This window comes from Lissotriton vulgaris, chromosome 11, assembly GCF_964263255.1.
Source record: "Lissotriton vulgaris chromosome 11, aLisVul1.2, whole genome shotgun sequence".
In the NCBI taxonomy this organism is placed as follows: domain Eukaryota; kingdom Metazoa; phylum Chordata; class Amphibia; order Caudata; family Salamandridae; genus Lissotriton; species Lissotriton vulgaris.
In genome coordinates, this window is record NC_141699.1 from 828,062,705 (window position 1) to 828,080,252 (window position 17,548).

The 17,548-nt window shown below is 45.6% G+C and overlaps 1 protein-coding gene across 2 annotated transcripts in view; it reads left to right on the forward strand.

Moving 5' to 3' along the window:
- Positions 1-17,548, forward strand: part of SLCO2A1 (solute carrier organic anion transporter family member 2A1) — a 661,420-nt gene that overhangs the window by 485,809 nt on the left and 158,063 nt on the right. For both annotated transcript variants that reach the window (XM_086943938.1, XM_086943937.1), the window contains exon 10: positions 1,043-1,193. In XM_086943938.1, coding sequence (XP_086800064.1) covers positions 1,043-1,193 — 151 coding nt within the window. The remainder of the gene's footprint in view (positions 1-1,042; positions 1,194-17,548) is intronic.

The window sequence follows — 17,548 nt, forward strand, 5'->3', positions numbered from 1 at the left end:
TTCTTTTAGCAAGTTGAGAACATTGTTTATTATTCTAGTCTTGGACCACAAACCTATGTATGACAGTACTGGAAAAGAAAAAACAGCATGAGAAGCCATGCTCTAAGTGTAGTGAGCCATCCAGAACCCATGTAGAAAGCATTACTGCAGCAGCTGGCTCATTGAAAGACGTTTTTGATGGCAGAGCTGACACTTTGCTGTCAGAAACAGGTTTGTTCTTCGGCCTTTAAATGAGGCGTAGGCCCACAAGGAGGACAATTGGAACACCTGCTAATTTTCAGGGGGGATCCCATTATTACCCTCCTCTAAAAACACCCCATAGAACTGAGACTCGGATGTCTTGTTCTCAAGATAATTTTCAGGCCCACACACTTAAGCTGCAGATTTGCCCACTTGTCTGCGAAAGATATCTTAGGTCTCTCTGAACCAGTCCCTGAAAGTTTCACTGTCTTAGCATGTAGAACATACACAATCCTCTGATGTTATGAGCTGGATCCTGGATGTTTTCAGGCATAGAGCTAGCACCGCATGTCTTGAGATGAGGTATAGCAACTGCACACGTATTGTTGGAACCAGATATCTAACTTCTTATGTGTCTAAGTGTGACAATATCGAAACAGGACAAACCAGACATGGTCTTATATTGTAAAAACATTCCACTAATCTGCTGTGATCCTATGCCTGTACTGCAAAAACACACACAGCCATTGTTAGTGGGACATTCTCAAGGCTTCTCATGACCTGGTCCAGTCTTGCAATTTGCTATGCCAACTCAAGATCTAGGATTCAGGTGTCTCCATGATGTGACTATTGTACTTTGACTAATAATTTCTTCTAAATCCACAATTGCCTAGTGGTCCTTTCAGATGTGGAGAAGTTAGTGCATGCAGTTCAAAACATGATTACTAAACCTTTTATGCTATGAGGACTGACACATACTTTGATGGGGGGGAAAGGCCAATAAAGAAACTGCCATATGCATTGTTATGGTTTGTTTTTCATAATGTGTTTTCTTTTGTCATTTTGGTTGTAATGTTCAAAGCTCTGGAATAGGTCAACAGTGCAGAAGGGATTGCACATGTCCAGTGTCAGTCTTTCACCCTGTATGCGGCACAGATGGCACAGAATACATCTCACCTTGCCACGCCGGCTGTACAAGTTTTAACACAACAGCTGACGGGAGAAGACCTGAGGTAAGTGGTGACAACGTTTACTAGATCGGGGTGATGAACGCATTGATGAGTGCTCTGATACCTCCGGGTATAGCCAGCGCTATATAAATCTCTTCAAATAAAATTTTGTTGATGGTGTTCCTATTCAGCAATGGGCTGTTTGCGACTCAAATGGGCATTAGAGTAAATATTGAAAGGCTATGCTGAAGTGTTATGTAAAAATGTCTTATCTACCCTTTGTCTTGTCCTCTGAGCACTATGTGATCATTAGGTCTAGCTTAAGAGAGATTCAATTCGCCTTTGCCACTTATGGATCAACAGTAGCTTTAGAAGGCCTATGCTACTTAGTCTTGTCATTTGTGGACTGCATTTTGGCGTATTACTTTTTACTGTGTATGAACATCACTAATAGGCAGTAACAGATATTATTTGGATGAGCTTGAAGCTGCAGAGGGTGTCAAGCGCACATTTGATGTATACAAGTCAATTTACTTCAAAGAGGTGAATAACCATGTTGGTAATCAAATTGGTGCAGCAGAAATACAAAGATAATGCAAATAAGGCAATGCTTATAATAGCATGTGGTGTGCTCCTAGAGTGATTTCACAGGGCCTAACTACATACAGATATGTTCATCTGGATTCCCTGTTAGTATTGAGTCTTGACGTTTCACCCTTTCGTAAAAAAAATGAAATGGTCTTCCTCTGGGCAAAAACATATTAAAAGTTATTGGTGTCACCATACATCAATGTTGCAACCAAAGCTACAAGAAGTTCCTAACATCAATAATCAGTAAGAATTAATAGGTAATACTTCAGACCTGTCCACCCAGCAATTGCCTTCATGGAGAACATTGTTTTTGATAAACTGTATTTCCAGGATTTCTGAGAGAATACTGGTGTGCCCTGTATTTTGGTGGGTATATTGTCCTAGTACAGGGATGCAATACAGCAGACATTTCTGGATAGTCTATATGTGTGACCTGAACATCACAGGGAAAATGGAGAGGTATCACTATGTCCTGTCAACGTTGCACATCTGTCCTCTAACACCTGAATATCTTCTTATCACCCCAAATATGAAAAAGTCTAAATTCACCCACTTGGAAATGGAATTGGTTTCTTAGTGCTAAGGGAGTTGAGGTACTGAACTTATAGGCCCACTGTTATTGCACTCTTGACCCATCTGGATCAAAGACAGTGTGGACCATCCCTCTTTCAGGAAAAAGTTTTAAACTATCTTTAACAGCACATCCCTCTCACCCAAATATTGAGAGTGGATTCGAACACACACCTATTTGTTCTGGTTTTCCATTTTATCTTTTCCATTAGAATCTTTTGTCTCTACCACCTTCTACCAACTCTCCAATTACATTACACCCCAAGTCACCATACTACTTACTCCCACCAACACACACTACCCACCTCTACTATACTGCCACAAGTCAGAATGTTATGAACATTTCACAGTGCACAGCTATCCCAAAAATGTACCATCACATTCATAACCACACCCCCAGCTCCTCTATAACACTACTATCATCCAGCACAGCACTATCACTCACTGCTTAGCACTGTTTAGCACTACAACCCTCAGCACCATTGTATCATACCATCAACTACAACTGCAACTTCTTAGATTAGTTCTATCAACTTCATACGGTAACATTGTAGTACAAAACCAGCACCTTGATACTAGCACTGTAATACAGCCCGTAACATTGCATACATACACCCACGAAAGCAGCTACACTAAGCCCAGCACCACCACACTACCACCCTCCTTCAACACTATAATACCACCCCCCAGAACTTCATTATCACCTTCAAGCAGTGCAGTGCACTAACACACCAAAACACTACTCCTTCCCAACAGCCTCTACATAATACATATACTGGTACATAGCCCTATCTCGTCCCTCAACTTCCACCCAACAAACACAAACTATCAACCCTGAATTGCATTATCTTTACCACTGCACTACATGCTCAAAGCGTTTCAAAGCTAACCCCATAACACTGCACTACCAGATACCATCCCCAGCTTATCAACCCTCACCATAATACTGGAGCCCCTAACACTACTCTTCCAATGAACTGTACATTGATATCACCGCATAGCACCAGATCAACAACCCACAGCGGCAGCCACTCTTCCTCTCCACAACTATGCATAGAACAAGTCTTCATACTCAACGTTTGCCTGTTTAAAAATATTTATCATATTGCTTTTCTCAGAGCATGGATTTAACTTGCTTTTGCTGTAACAAGGGTAGACCAACCATATCTTAATCAGCCCAACACTGCAAAAAGAAGAGTCCTTTTTTTTTAAGTTCATGGTGCATAAAGACAAAACAGTTAATTAATCACATGCGAGGTATAAAAACATCTGATACAAATAGATACTCACTCTGATATAAACAGTTAAAAACATATTACATGATGTGGGGGTAAAATACAGATGATCTTCCAATAAATAAGACAATGCAGTACATTTCAGGTTCATATTCTGTCCTCCAGCCATTTCTTGACCGGGGCCCAAAGGCATCTTCCCATCTCTCGTTTTTTAGCGCCTTTAAGATCATAGAGGCAGGACTCAATATTATATATACCTAAGAATCTAGAGATCCACATCAGATAAGATGGGGCTGTAACATCCTTCCAACAGGCTGAAATCAGAATTCTGAGCACAGCAACCGACATAAAAACCAAAGCGGCTCGTCCTCTGTCAAAACTAATTTAGAATCTGAGCCAAATAACATCAGTGTTGGGGATAGATCGATCTTATGACCTAGCAGCCCCTCCCAAAATTCATGACTGCAACCTTAACTGGGGCCAGCTGCTCACATGTAAAAAACAGATGTAGTCCAATCCAGAAGTGTTAGGACAAGTCCCAGCCAGACAGCACAAACCGTACATGGCCTTTTAAGAAATTGAGTCACACAAAGTAACGCAAGCAAAGGTTCTGCCTCTTTTTGGAGGCGCTATATTATTTCAGCTTTGGAACATTTTGGAAGTGAGGTCTTCCTCTTTAGCTCTGTTCTAAATGCTTCCAATGATGTGAGTTAGAACTCTGGTTGCTGGAGGCAGCAGCTTAGTCTGTAGGTCTGTAGTGGGAGGAAAGGGGATGCAGAGTGTTAAGAACACACAATCTGCTAAAGAAAAGGCTGTATACTCCATATATTGGCTCCACATTGTTGTCTTGGCTCTGGTGTAACTGTGCATGCACGGGTGAGTTGTCCACTCGCCCTTGATACACAAGCCCGTCAGATGCAGGCTGTGGTCTGTTTTTCAGTGATATTGATGTTGTGTACCATTGGGTGCTGGCTCCTGTGGACCTTGAGGTGTAATCACGCAGAGCACGTCAGCGTATAGTGAACTGGAGGTAGGGCAGACCAGCAGAGACAAGATAGGAGGGGGAAGCATTTGGTGCAGCTTCCCATCATTGTGTATTTGACTGGTTGAATCTGCGAAGGGCTGTGGAGGAGTCACTGCTGCTCTGCAGTTCGGTGGTGCATGTGTGGCGCTATAAATTACTCCTTTTACTGGCAAATGCTTGTGCACATCTGGTGTTTTGGATCTTACGATGCGTCTGCTCTGTTTTTTTCAAACTTTGGTGTGGAGTTCACAGAGCACTTTGAACAAGGTAGCCGTGCCATGATCAGACTGGCTGTGTGGAATTTAGCCAGCAAGTCCTCAATTTTTCTATTGTAAGATAGGCCCTCTTCTCTCAAATTGACAGCTGGATGCATAGCTGCCACGGTCTGAGATTGCTATGTGTGACAATTTCATAATTTCAGGGTCATTGTGAGTGGCATTTCAACGGTTACGAGTGACCCTTTCTCGCAAGCAAAATCAAGCAATGAAGATGAGGGAAACATATAAATATCAGAAATTACACACATTTGAGCAACGAGAAACTCAAAGAAGATCTTAAAACTGCTGCAAAGCACCAGAAAGGGAAGAAAGGGCACTAACTGGAGACAGACTGTGTGACTGCAGCTCTCAGTAACAGAGCCCAGGCTGACACTGCCGCTGCCCAGAAGATGATCTCATTGATCTGATCATTCATGACCGCGCACTAGCCTAAAAAGCTAATTTTATGGCATAGCATGTGCACATAGGAGATTATACCGTAATTCAGTATCAGGTATAATCAGTGCTAATGCAATAAGGTAAAAGAGAATGCTGGCAAGTGCAAGTGCAAAACTCAGAAGTGTTCCACTCTAAACACGTGGTAGTGCAAATATATGAATAAATAAAAATTGCTGATGGTAAGAAATCAATGTAAATCAGCAGCAGACACACAGTGAGTGGTGCTGTCCACACCACCCCTATCCCCCACCCCACCAACCCCCAGGGTGGAGCAGCAGTTGTCAGTAGTAGTCCAGTTCAAGCTGGTAGTTCACATCACAAGTCTCCAGAATGTATTGTCTCTTGTTGCATCCTCCCTCTTTTTACCCCTATCATCTTTTCCTCCCTCTTTCTCTCTCGCCATCTTCCTAGCTCTCCCTCCCTATCACCCTCTTTACAGTCTTCTTCCCTACTTATCTATCTGTCGCCCTTACCGTCCTCTCTTTAGCTCCACCTGCCTTCCCTCATAGCACATAGTCTGCAAGTCCTACCCACAGGGTTAGAGCTGTAAGATAATACATTTAGGGGCACATGCATCAAGCTAGGCAATTGTGTTTCCTTATTACCTGGGGTTCATCCTCGACTCAACGCTCTCCATGACCAAGCAAGTCAACGCCGTCTCATCCTCCTGCTTCAACATAACATAACATAACATGTGTATTTGTAAAGCGCACGTTCACCCTTGGGTATCTTGGCGCTGAATAACAGATGTTTATTGTTACCCAACTCAATGGTACTCATTTTATCGACCTCAGTTGGATGAAAGGCTGAGTGAACCCCCGGGATTTGAACCTGTGACCATGAGGTCGAACACAGGCCCCTGCAATGGACACATTTGTCCACTGAGCCACCAGACCCGGATGCGTGCTCAACAAGATCTACAGGTGGATACCCACCGACACAAGAACAACGGTGACCCAGGCCCTCGTCAGCAGCAGGCTGGACTACGGAAACGCCCTCTAAGCGGTAGCCCCGGCCAAACTTCTGAAAGGACTACAACGCATACAGAAAGCCTCAGCTCGCCTGATCCTCGAAATCCCTTGCGCAGCCACATCACACTCCACCTGAGAGACCTGCACTGGCTGCCCGTCAACAAGAGGATCACCTTCAAACTCCTCACCCATGCACACAAGGCACTCCACGACACCAGACTAACATTCCTCAAAAGATGACTTACCTTCCACACACCGAACCGCCAGCTCTGCTCTGCCGACTGCGCACTCGCTACCGCCCCCCGCATCCAAAGAACTTCCTCGGGCGGCAGATCATTCTCGTACCTCGCGGCCAAGACCTGGAACACCCTCCCCATCCTACTATGGCAGACCCAAGACCTTCTAACCTTCAGGAGGCTACCCAAGACCTGGCTGTTCGAGCAGTAGCAGCACCCCCCCTTCTAGCGCATGAGTAGTGCGCTCTACAAGTTTCCTGATTGATTGATTGATTAATAGCGATTATTAAGGAATTGCTTTTAAGGAATCTCAATTGCCTATGCATGTAGGTTTTCGCTAAAATATTAGCAATCCCTACACATTCCTTAATTGCGAATCACAAATTGCAATTCGCCATTAAGGAATACCTTCCTATTCATTACTATTGGCCTAGTGGCCAATAGGAATGAATAGGACAGCATTCGCAATTTGCGAGTACCAAATAGCTACTCGCAAATTGAGAATGCAATTTCAAGGGTGCAAGGGGGCCTAAAGACCACCCTGATGAACCCACAAAACATGCATGTGTGCACATGAGACACACACCCATGCCCTAAGGGCATGTGTGTGCACCACATGGCACTTTGAAAAATTCAATTTTATGCATTTTTCTAAGGAATTGCAAATTACCATCAACTTGAAGTTGATGGTAATTTGCAATTCCAAAATGCAAAAACGCAATCTGCAATTGCATAATGCATCACAATTAGGGAAATTCAATTTGAGATTCCCTAACTGCATTTGCAAAATAGGTAATCAGCAAACATTGCAATTACCTGTTTTGTGAATGCCTTTGGGCTTGATGCATCGCAAATAACATTTTACTGGTAGTAAACGCCCGATTCTGAGAATCGACACGTTTGCGACCAGTGTTTTGCTCGATGCATGTGCCCCCTATTCTTTTTACCCTTGTTATCTGTTTCTTTATCCTCCCTCTTCTCATCTCTCCCCAATCTTTGTATACTTTTTTTGCATTCTCCCCGCCCTCTTCTATTCGCTCTGCTCTCTATCCTCCCTCTTGGATACTATATATGGACTGCAGGACCTGTTTCTAAGCACTGCTGTCAAACACAAGGGAATGACCACATCCTGAGAGGGGAGAGCAAAGGTAAAAATAATTACACTGCAGAGTGCTGCTTTAGGCAAAGGAAACCGGAGCTCACTGCATCCATCCAAGGCGTAGAGAGGGAACTAAACAGAGTGGGTGGATGGCTTTGCTTCCAGGGTTACAAGATACCATAGAAGTTTAAAGTGACCCCAGTTTGGTTGCTCATGATTCGATCAGGATTTCTCATCAGCACCAGCTGATTGCATACAGATGCGAGCACGAGGTGAAAATATGTTGCTGTGACCGCCTCTTGCAGTGCTGTGAGCTTCAGAGTTGATGCTTATTTGCAGTTGTATATGTCGCAAACTCGACCTGAAGGTACTGGAGCAGTTTACATGAGCACCAATTACATTACACAAGAACACATCGCATTTTTTGTTGAGCACTGATAAATTAAGTGATTTGCCCAAAGCCCATGCCCAGACTCAAACCTGGTGCCCCATCTTTTAAGTCGGCAGCTCTGGCAGTTACACCATGTCCTCAGCAGTTAACTATAAAATCTTTAAGGATGCTAAAAAGCTGCACTTTGCTTTTTAAGATGTACAGTGTATAGTAATACCAAGTATATTTCTTCATAAGCCAGTTTACTATAGGACAGAGAGCAGTGACATGCTCAGTATGGCATCTTGGCAGTCCAGGCAGGCTATAGGGAAGGCCTGGCTTGGCTGCTCTCAGCTGAGAAGATTCAACTGCAGGAAACAGAAGACTCCAGAGGCACCAAGGTGGTATGTAGCTCTTTCGCAGTCTGGTGACCACTGGCAGGTCGTCTGTAGTGGAGGGGCGTGAGGGCAAGAGCTACTCTCTCGCAGTGGCGTAACGAAACTTGAGGGGGCCCCCCTGCAAACTACATGGAGGGGACCGCCCTCCCATCCTCCATGCCGGTCTAGAGCTCTCAGGCCAGCGACCCGCCATACTGCAGGGGATGCGGTGCTATTGTTACTCCACTGTCACCAATGAAGCCGTTATAAGTAACACTGGATGGTGGAGTCAAAGTTTGGGCTTAGTTCGCCAGCAGGCTATCATAGGTGGTGGTCCATTCATTACAGTGTCCCTGCCATCAGTTGGCCGGGGAAGTTTGCCCAAGTTTAGGTGGGTTTCCTGATGCAGACTCCTGTCTTGATATACAACATCGGGCCCCCTCATCGTTCAGTTTTGACAAAAGTGCATCCACTGCTCCTTCTCGTTTCCGCTTTAAAACATTAGACAATGCGACAATGCAGTATTTAAAAAACAGATCAACTACAAAGAGCATATTTTAATAATAAATGTTTATTAGTAGACAATAGCAATCTTAAGAGGCATCGCATAGCTTCATCCACACTGTGACCCCCAATTCCATCACAGTCTCTCTCTCTCTCTCTCTCTCTCTCTCTCTCTCTCTCTCTATCTCTATCTCTCTCTCTCTCTCTCTCTCTCACACTCTCTCTCTCTCTCTCTCTGTATTCAGTCTCTCTCAGTCAGTCAGTCTGTCAGTCAGTCAGTTTGTCAGTCTCTCTCTCTCTGTCAGTCTGTCAGTCAGTCGGTCTCTCTCTCTCTGTCAGTCTATCTCTCTCTTTCTGTCAGTCTGTCAGTCTCTCTCTCTCTTAGTCAGTCAGTCTCTCTCTTTCTCTCTCTCAGTCAGTTTCTCAGCCAGTCAGTCTCTCGGACAGTCAGTATTCAGTCTCTGAGTCAGTCTCTACTCTCTCTCCACTCTATCTCTCCATTCTCTCTCAAAACCCTGTCCACTCTATCTCCACTGTCTCTCTCTCCACTCTCTCTCCACTGTATCTCCACTGTCTCTCTCTACTTTCTCTCTCTCTACTCTCTCTCCACTCTTTCACTCTCTCTCTATCTCTCTCTACTCTCTCTTCACTCTCTTTCCACTGTCTCCCATCACTGTCTCCCTCCACTCTCTCACCACTCTCTCTCTCCCTTTTCTCTCTCTACTTCTCTCTACTGTCTCTCTCCCTTCTTTCTCTCTACTCTCTCTCCACTCTCTCTCTCCACTCTCTCTCTCGCTCCTTTCTCTCTCTCCACTCTCTCTCCTCTCTCTACCCTCTCTATCTCCTGTCTCCACTCTCTCACCACTCTCTCTCCACTCTCTCTCCACTCTCTCCACTCTCTCTCCACTCTCTCTCCACTCTCTCCACTCTCTCTCCACGCTCTCTCCACTTTCTCCACTCTCTCTCAACTCTCCATTCTCTCTGCACTCTCCACTCTCTCTCCTCTCTCTCTCTCTCTCCTCTCTCCACTCTCTCTCTCTCCACTCTCTCTCCACTCTCTCTCTCTCTACTCTCTCTCCACTCTCTTTCCCTCTCCACTCTCTCTCTCTCTCTACTCTCTTCTCTCTCTCTCTCTCCTCTCTCTCCACTCTCTCTCTCTCTCCAGTCTCTCCACTCTCTCTCTCTCCACTCTCGCCACTCTCTCTCTCCACTATCTCTCTCTCCACTCTCTCTCCACTATCTCTCCACTGTCTCTCTCCACTCTCTCTCTCTCCACTCTCTATCACTCACTCTCTCCACTGTCTCTCCAAGCTCTCTCCACTCTCTCTCTCTCCACTGTCTATCTCCACTCTCTCTCTCTCCACTGTCTCTCTCCACTGTCTCTCCACTCTCTCTTCTCTCTCTCCATTCTCACTCACTCTCTCTCCACTCTCTCTCACTCTCTCTCCACTCTCTCTCCACTCTCTCTCCACTGTCTCTCTCTACTCTCGCTCCACTCTCTCTCCACTCTCTCTCTCTCCACTCCCTCTCCACTCTGTCTCCACTCTCAGCCTCTACTCTCTCTCTACTCTCTCCACTCTCTCTCTCTCTCCACTGTCTCCCTCAACTCTCTCTCTTCACTCTCTCTCCACTCTCTCTCTCTCTCCACTCTCTCTCTCCACTCTCTCTCTCTCTCTCTTCTCTCTCCACTCTCTTCTCTCTCTCTCTCTCTCCTCTCTCGCCACTCTCTCTCTCTCTCCAGTCTCTTCAGTCTCGCCACTCTTTCTCTCTCCACTCTCGCCACTCTCTCTCTACACTCTCTCTCTCCACTCTCTCTCCACTGTCTCTCCACTGTCTCTCTCTACTCTCTCTCTCTCCACTCTATCTCACTCACTCTCTCCACTATCTCTCCAAGCTCTTGCTACTCTCTCTCCACTCTCAGTCTCCACTCTCTCTCTACTCTCTCTCCACTCTCTCTCTCTCCACTCTCTCTCTCCACTCTCTCTCTCCACTCTCTCTCTCTCTCTCACTCCACTCTCTCTCTCACTCCACTCTCTCTCCTCTCTCTCCCACTCTCTCTCACAAAGTAGTGTGCGTTGTCATGGGCGTCCACAGAAATCTTTCCGGGGGGAGGGGGGACATTTTTACTTCATCACCATCCCCCTTGCACCCATCTCCCCTCTGCCTTGCACCCTTCTCGCCCTCCCCCTGTAGTGTAGTTCCTATATTCCCAATAGGCTCTGCGCATTGGAATAATATATCCTGTAGCTTAGACGTAGGACTGAGGTCTACTAGGTCTCTACCGGTTATATTAGACTTAATTGTGAGTGAAAGCTAGCTCAGAGGTCACTAGAAACTTTCTTGAATAAACAAGAAGGGATTCGTTTCTGACAACCGCATAAAACATGACAACTTTGTTTCTCAAGAATAAGAAATCAAATCTCTAGAGTCGCAGAAACAATAGATAACTATTTCACTCAGTCAATCGTGCATGCTTAGTTTCACCAGAGGTGCAAGAGAAATAGAGAGACGTGCGTTTTCAATAAAAAAGTATTTATTGAACAGTCTTCTTTCTCAAGCATTGAAAATGAACTGCTACAATAGTAGAGCTTACTATAAAGTACTATGCATATAATACGAACAGTATTATAAAGTAGTACTGCAAAAGCATGATATGGTTTCTAAGCCATAAAGTGCATAAAATGTATAAAATACATAAAATACATACATTGATAAAAGGATGACTAAAATACTCAACTGGTGCTTCTAGAATACGCCTACCCCGGTGTACCTAACCTAAGTCTGGTAAGAGGGAGGCAGTATAAGAGGAGGAGTTTAATTCTAGGAGTTCTTTGCCAGGAATCTGATTCCGATAATTCTCTAAGAGGTCTAATCAGCTCCGTACCTTTGTTCTAGAATGAAGGAGGTCTTGTATCACGTTCTCAGGACTCGATTTCCCAGATACCCGCAAGGGTAGTCTGGAAACACTGGAGCTGGATTTCTCGGCAGGAGAAATGACAGAGTCTCACAGTGCGTCTGCTGGAGGGTCGGCTTCCTTCGGCACTTGCTACTGCAGGGCGTCGGGCAAGTAGATAGTCGATCTGCTCCAAACCACTGTGTGTTTGTTTAGGCAAATCAAGGCATATTTATACTTTGAAGGTGCAGAGTTTGACGCATGTTTGGACTTAATACCGTCATTCAAAGGCTCATTTCTTGGAAAACGCCAGGAGTTCTAGGAGAACTTAATATTCAAGCAGGGGGAAGTCCCGAGCTGCTGAAGGCTGTTTTTTCCAAGAAAACTTTTTTAATTCTTGGAGCTTAGTGGAAGTATCCATGCCGTATTTGGCCAAATATGGTAATGATTTCTATGCCTATATAAGGAAATGATAAAGTAACCTATATAAGGGCATGAATCGGGAAATTTATACTAGGGTCCGAGATTCATTTACAACACCCACTCCACGGATATTAAGTTCAATAAAGCTAACCTAGCAAGCACTGAACATATCTAAAGCTTGTGTTTACAATCCCACCCCAATACAAAGAATGCATTTGAACTGGGTATGCAGATTTTTTTTTAGCATTTTCTACAGTACACAATATACTTGTCTTTAATCTATTCAATGCAATTCGAAAAAATCATTAGATTACATTTATGATAATGTCTCTTAAATACAGAAGAAAGGTCGAGATCATTTCATAACATAACATGTCATAGCAATCCTACTATTAATAGGGATGAGGCCTAATTAATTCTTTTAGTCAGTTTTCAAAGATGACTTGTTCTCTAAGAATAGTTCTACTTTAAGCAGATTAGTCTGTGCCAAAAGTTCAATGTTTTTGGAAAGAGAGAAAAACTACAACTTTGTTGTGGAAATATAGTTCCAAATGTTAGAAGTCATTGTTTTGAAAAATTAAGGCCGAATTTCAGAGTTCAGAGAACACTGTGTGCATGAATCAAAAGTTATTCTCGGTGTCAGGAGAAAACATAAAGTCGTCTAGGCTGGCAAAGAAATCGTCTACCATAGTAGGTGAAATTGGAACCACTTGATCCAGCAGATCAAATGTGCATAGATGAGAAACATTGCCGTCAGCGCTTGTTGACGGGTTAGCAATAGTCATATCAGATGGTACCTGTGTGCCGGGTTTTTCTTGTACCTCACCCTCAGTTACTCTTACTGGTGAGATCTCAATGAATGCCGTCATCAGGATTTGTAGCCGTTGGGGGCAACACAATGCATGAGCCATCACAGGACCTAGCAAGGCGTCGACATCCAATGGCAGGACTGATGGAAGTGTAAGACAAATGTCTAACATGCATTCCTCTCCGCAAAGTAGGCATCGTAGAACAGGTAAGATGCAATCTTGCCAGATTGGTCTGAACGAGAGAAGCCATGTCGTATTCAGATCTCTTAAACGAGACAAGCAGAGAATCTGTTTTATCCTCTCACGATACCTCTGGGCGCGGATCGTCTTTTCCATGAGGTTCTGGGTATCGCCGGTTACTGGACTTGCCATATCGGAGCAGAAGAAATAAAAATAGTATTTCTTCTACGAGTCCCAAGATGAGAGGCAGGCCGCCGAACACAGAGTGCACACAATTTGGGAATATGCAGAGGACTGCTTCAAATGGTGCTAACAGTCCCGAAAAAATTGTCTTAAATACATGTGTGATGCTACTGGTATCAGACATGTTTAAGATTTGACTTAACATTTCTGCGAAATGTGCAGGGCAGTTTGTTGATAATAATGCATGTATCTCTGCAGAAGTACTTGCAACTTGCAAATCATACGTTTCTTTTGATGATGTCAGTGGCACAGATTTTTGCAAAAGAATAGACTTTAGTCTGCTTAAAGTATCAATTTGTATAGAAGAGATATTCAATGAAGGCCATTTTGCCGTCTGACTGTCTGACTTGCGAGCTGGATACAATACTTGCATACAACAAGTGACCATAGACGACACAGTAACTAGATAAATGTTTCCTGGCACCATGCCACAGCAGCTGTGATCATTTAATATAACGTAACTGTCATTGGCTAGGTGCCTGAAAACAGGTTCTATCAGTGTGGAGGGAGTACCGTGCAGGTGGCATGAAAGGTTATTCGCAGAACCATCGCAGGCTCCATGTAAATTAATACCCTGGCACAGAAGTGTACCACTTAGTGCATTTTTACAACTTTTTCCACTAAGGAATACTTCTTTCCCCTTATTCCAACAACTGTGTGTATATGGTAAAGTCCACGTTGACTTAATGTATTCTTTACCCAACCTTTCATACAGGCCTTCTGGTATATTCTGTAGACAATACTGAAACTGGAAAATCGTCACTGGAATCATGATGGTGCCATGAATAATCCATTCTATTACAGGTTTCTCAGAAACTGTCAATGGTAATCTTTCCAGTTTTTTAATGCTCAGCACCGTATCGTCTGCTCCTCTTTGTGCCAAAGAGATTTGTTTATCTGTAAGGTTAAACCCAGTAAACAATGATGTTGTGTTGATAAGTCTCCATGGCACGTAGCCTGAACGCAGATTTTGCAACGTCCAGCCTAGTTGCATTATAGAACGTAATTGAGACTGGCCATGTTGTAACATTAACAAGTCTTGCTCCATTATGTCAATTGCAGAGGATACAATGCTGTCCAATGAATATATTCTGGAGGACAGAGTAGTTAACCCATTGTCCACTACAGAGAGAGCTTTCTCCAAGTTAATACGACCAATTTCTCATATTCTTTCTGCAGTTTCTAATTGTGTTATCTTCCAAGCCTCATTGTACGCAGCATATATACCGGTGTATATGAAAAGTTTTTGCCGTGGTTTGCGAGGTCCCAGTAAGAAATCTCGCAAATCATTGCTTTCTTTAAGTAAAGTCGTGTTGTTTAATTTCTGAAAGTTTAGAAGTTTTAAGCCATTCAAGGCATAGTTTCCCTACACTATATGTTGTTACTATCCCTGGATCTTGTCTCTGGGAGTATCTTGGATCTGGCCTGTTAAGAATTAAACCCTGTGTTTTGTTCAGGAATCTATCTTGACAGTTATTGGTGTCTATGGGCCAGATTAACTTTTTTTTCCAATTAGGACTAGTTCTGTTCAATTTGAAAACATATTGTACGTCTATCTCCCCTTCTGTAGTTTTGTTATTTTCAGGAATGGGCTTTGGTATAGACGGTTTATTTAAATCTTTTATTTTTGCTATGCCAAGACAAGAGGTTTGTTGCACAGTGTCATTTAAAAACATTATTTGTTCAGGTATAATGCAGGCTCTGAATAAAGCTTCCAGACCTTGCACCTGCCATTCTTTTGTGCCCCAGACAGTTTTTGTCTCGATGTTGTCTTTCCAGAAGTCGTAACCCAATGTGGACAACTTAGCATTAAAGTTTGCAGAATAAATTTGTTTGGTATTAGTCAACATTGTTTTCAATCCTGTCTTATTTACATTTTTTAAATAAAACGTTTCTGGATCTGTAACATTAAACCCTGAGAAGTAAGGAAACATTTCATAAAATATTTTAGAGCAGCCTTTTTGTGGTGTTTGACAATGTTCCCATTGATTATACATAAAAACATTTCTCGGGATTGCAGATTTGTGCAAATAGTAATGACCAAAATGGTTAAAACAATACATTTGTTCATAGTCTGATGACCCTTCTAAATAGTCATGTTTAGTATATTTCGCAGAAATTTCTAAATCTAACATCATATTATTAATTGTCTCAAAGTCCCAATCATCAGAGAATCTGCTGGGTGTTACAAAGTCATTCACAGAAACCTTGAACTGATGTGGAATCCTCAGCATCTCTACCGGGCCATAGATATCATAATCAGTTCAATTCCATACTATACCTCCTGGTATAGGGTCGGTTGTGATGTTTACTGATGACAGTTCTCTTTTGACCTAGGTCTAGGACACCCCCGCGCCGCACGGCCACCAGCTGCTGCGTGCGTGTTTCCCTGCCTTCTGCCTCGCTGCCGAGCTCCGCCGCGTGACCACGCCCCCTGCCTTCTAGCGGCGTGGTCCGCGTCCTGCCCCCGTTGTATTGCTGTTTTCCTCACTGTATTTACTGTATATTGTACTTGTTGCCTGTCTCCCTGTACTTGCCGAGTTTAGCCTTCTGTTTTCCTTGCAGCGTTAACCCCTTCGTCCCCCCTCCCCGCTCCCGCTTCCTGCCACCGCCGCTAACCCCGCCCCTTTTGCCTTCTGTACCCTCCCCGCTCCCGCCTCCCAGCTGCTCCGCCCCCGCGCACTTGGCCATATATGGCTACTGTGCGACGCAGGTGAGTGTGACCTAGCTCTAGGACACCCCCGCGCCGCACGGCCACCAGCTGCTGCGTGCGTGTTTCCCTGCCTTCTGCCTCGCTGCCGAGCTCCGCCGCGTGACCACGCCCCCTGCCTTCTAGCGGCGTGGTCCGCGTCCTGCCCCCGTCGTATTGCTGTTTTCCTCACTGTATTTACTGTATATTGTACTTGTTGCCTGTCTCCCTGTACTTGCCGAGTTTAGCCTTCTGTTTTCCTTGCAGCGTTAACCTCTTCGTCCCCCCTCCCCGCTCCCCGCTTCCCGCCACCGCCGCTAACCCCGCCCCTTTTGCCTTCTGTACCCTCCCCGCTCCCGCCTCCCAGCTGCTCCGCCCCGCGCACTTCGCCATATATGGCGACCGTGCGAACGCGCAGCGGTCACGCGCAGCGGCTGCACCGATTGTGCGCCGAAGGCGCGCCAAAGGTAAGCCCGTCTACGCCCGTCCGCGCCTGGACCGCGCCCAGTGCCAGGACCCCTGGCCCCCGAAGACCCCGGCCGACCCGCCTGACGTACACCGCCACCAACCTCAGCGCACTCAACGCCGGTCGACTCCCAGGGTGCTACCACGCCACACCACGACGCACCCACGGACCCTTCAGCTGCCACGCCTGCAAGTTCACCTGCATCCGGACCTGTATCGCACCAGCACCCGCCAAGTCGAACACCAGCAGCACCCACCTCAAGTGCATCCTGCTCAACACCCGCTCCGTCCACAGACACGCCATCGAACTCTGGAACCTCCTCGACACCACAGCCCCGGATGTTGCCTTCCTCACGGAGACCTGGATGAACGCCTCTTCAGCTCCAGACATCGCCATCGCCATCCCAGAGGGCTACAAGATCACCCGGAGGGACCGCACCGCCAACCAGATGGGAGGAGGCATCGCCATCATCCACAGGAACACCATCCGTGTCACGACCAGCACCGACAACACCCTTACCACCGCCGAACACCTGCACTTCCAGATCCACACCGACCCGAAGACCACCCTCAGAGGCACCCTGATCTACTGACCCCCGGGACCACGCACCCAATTCAGCGAGGACATCGCCGACTTCGTCAGCCCGCATGCCCTCCCCTCCGCTGACTACATCCTCCTGGGAGACCTCAACTTCCACCTGGAGAACAACGACCGCAACACCAGCACCCTGCTCGACAACCTCGCCAATCCTGGACTCAAGCAGCTGGTGTCCACCCCCACCCACCTCGCCGGACACACACTCGACGCAGTCTTCTCATCCAGCACAGACATCGCCTTCAGCCACGCCACAGAGCTTCAATGGACGGACCACAGCTGCGTCCACTTCACCTTCAAAAGAACGACGACCCACCACCACCAGCAACAGGCTGCCCGCAGAAGCTGGAACAAGATCACAGCCGACCAGCTCGCCACCTCCCTGAGCCAGCACCCTCCTGCCAGCTCAGCGAACCCCAGCCAGGCCG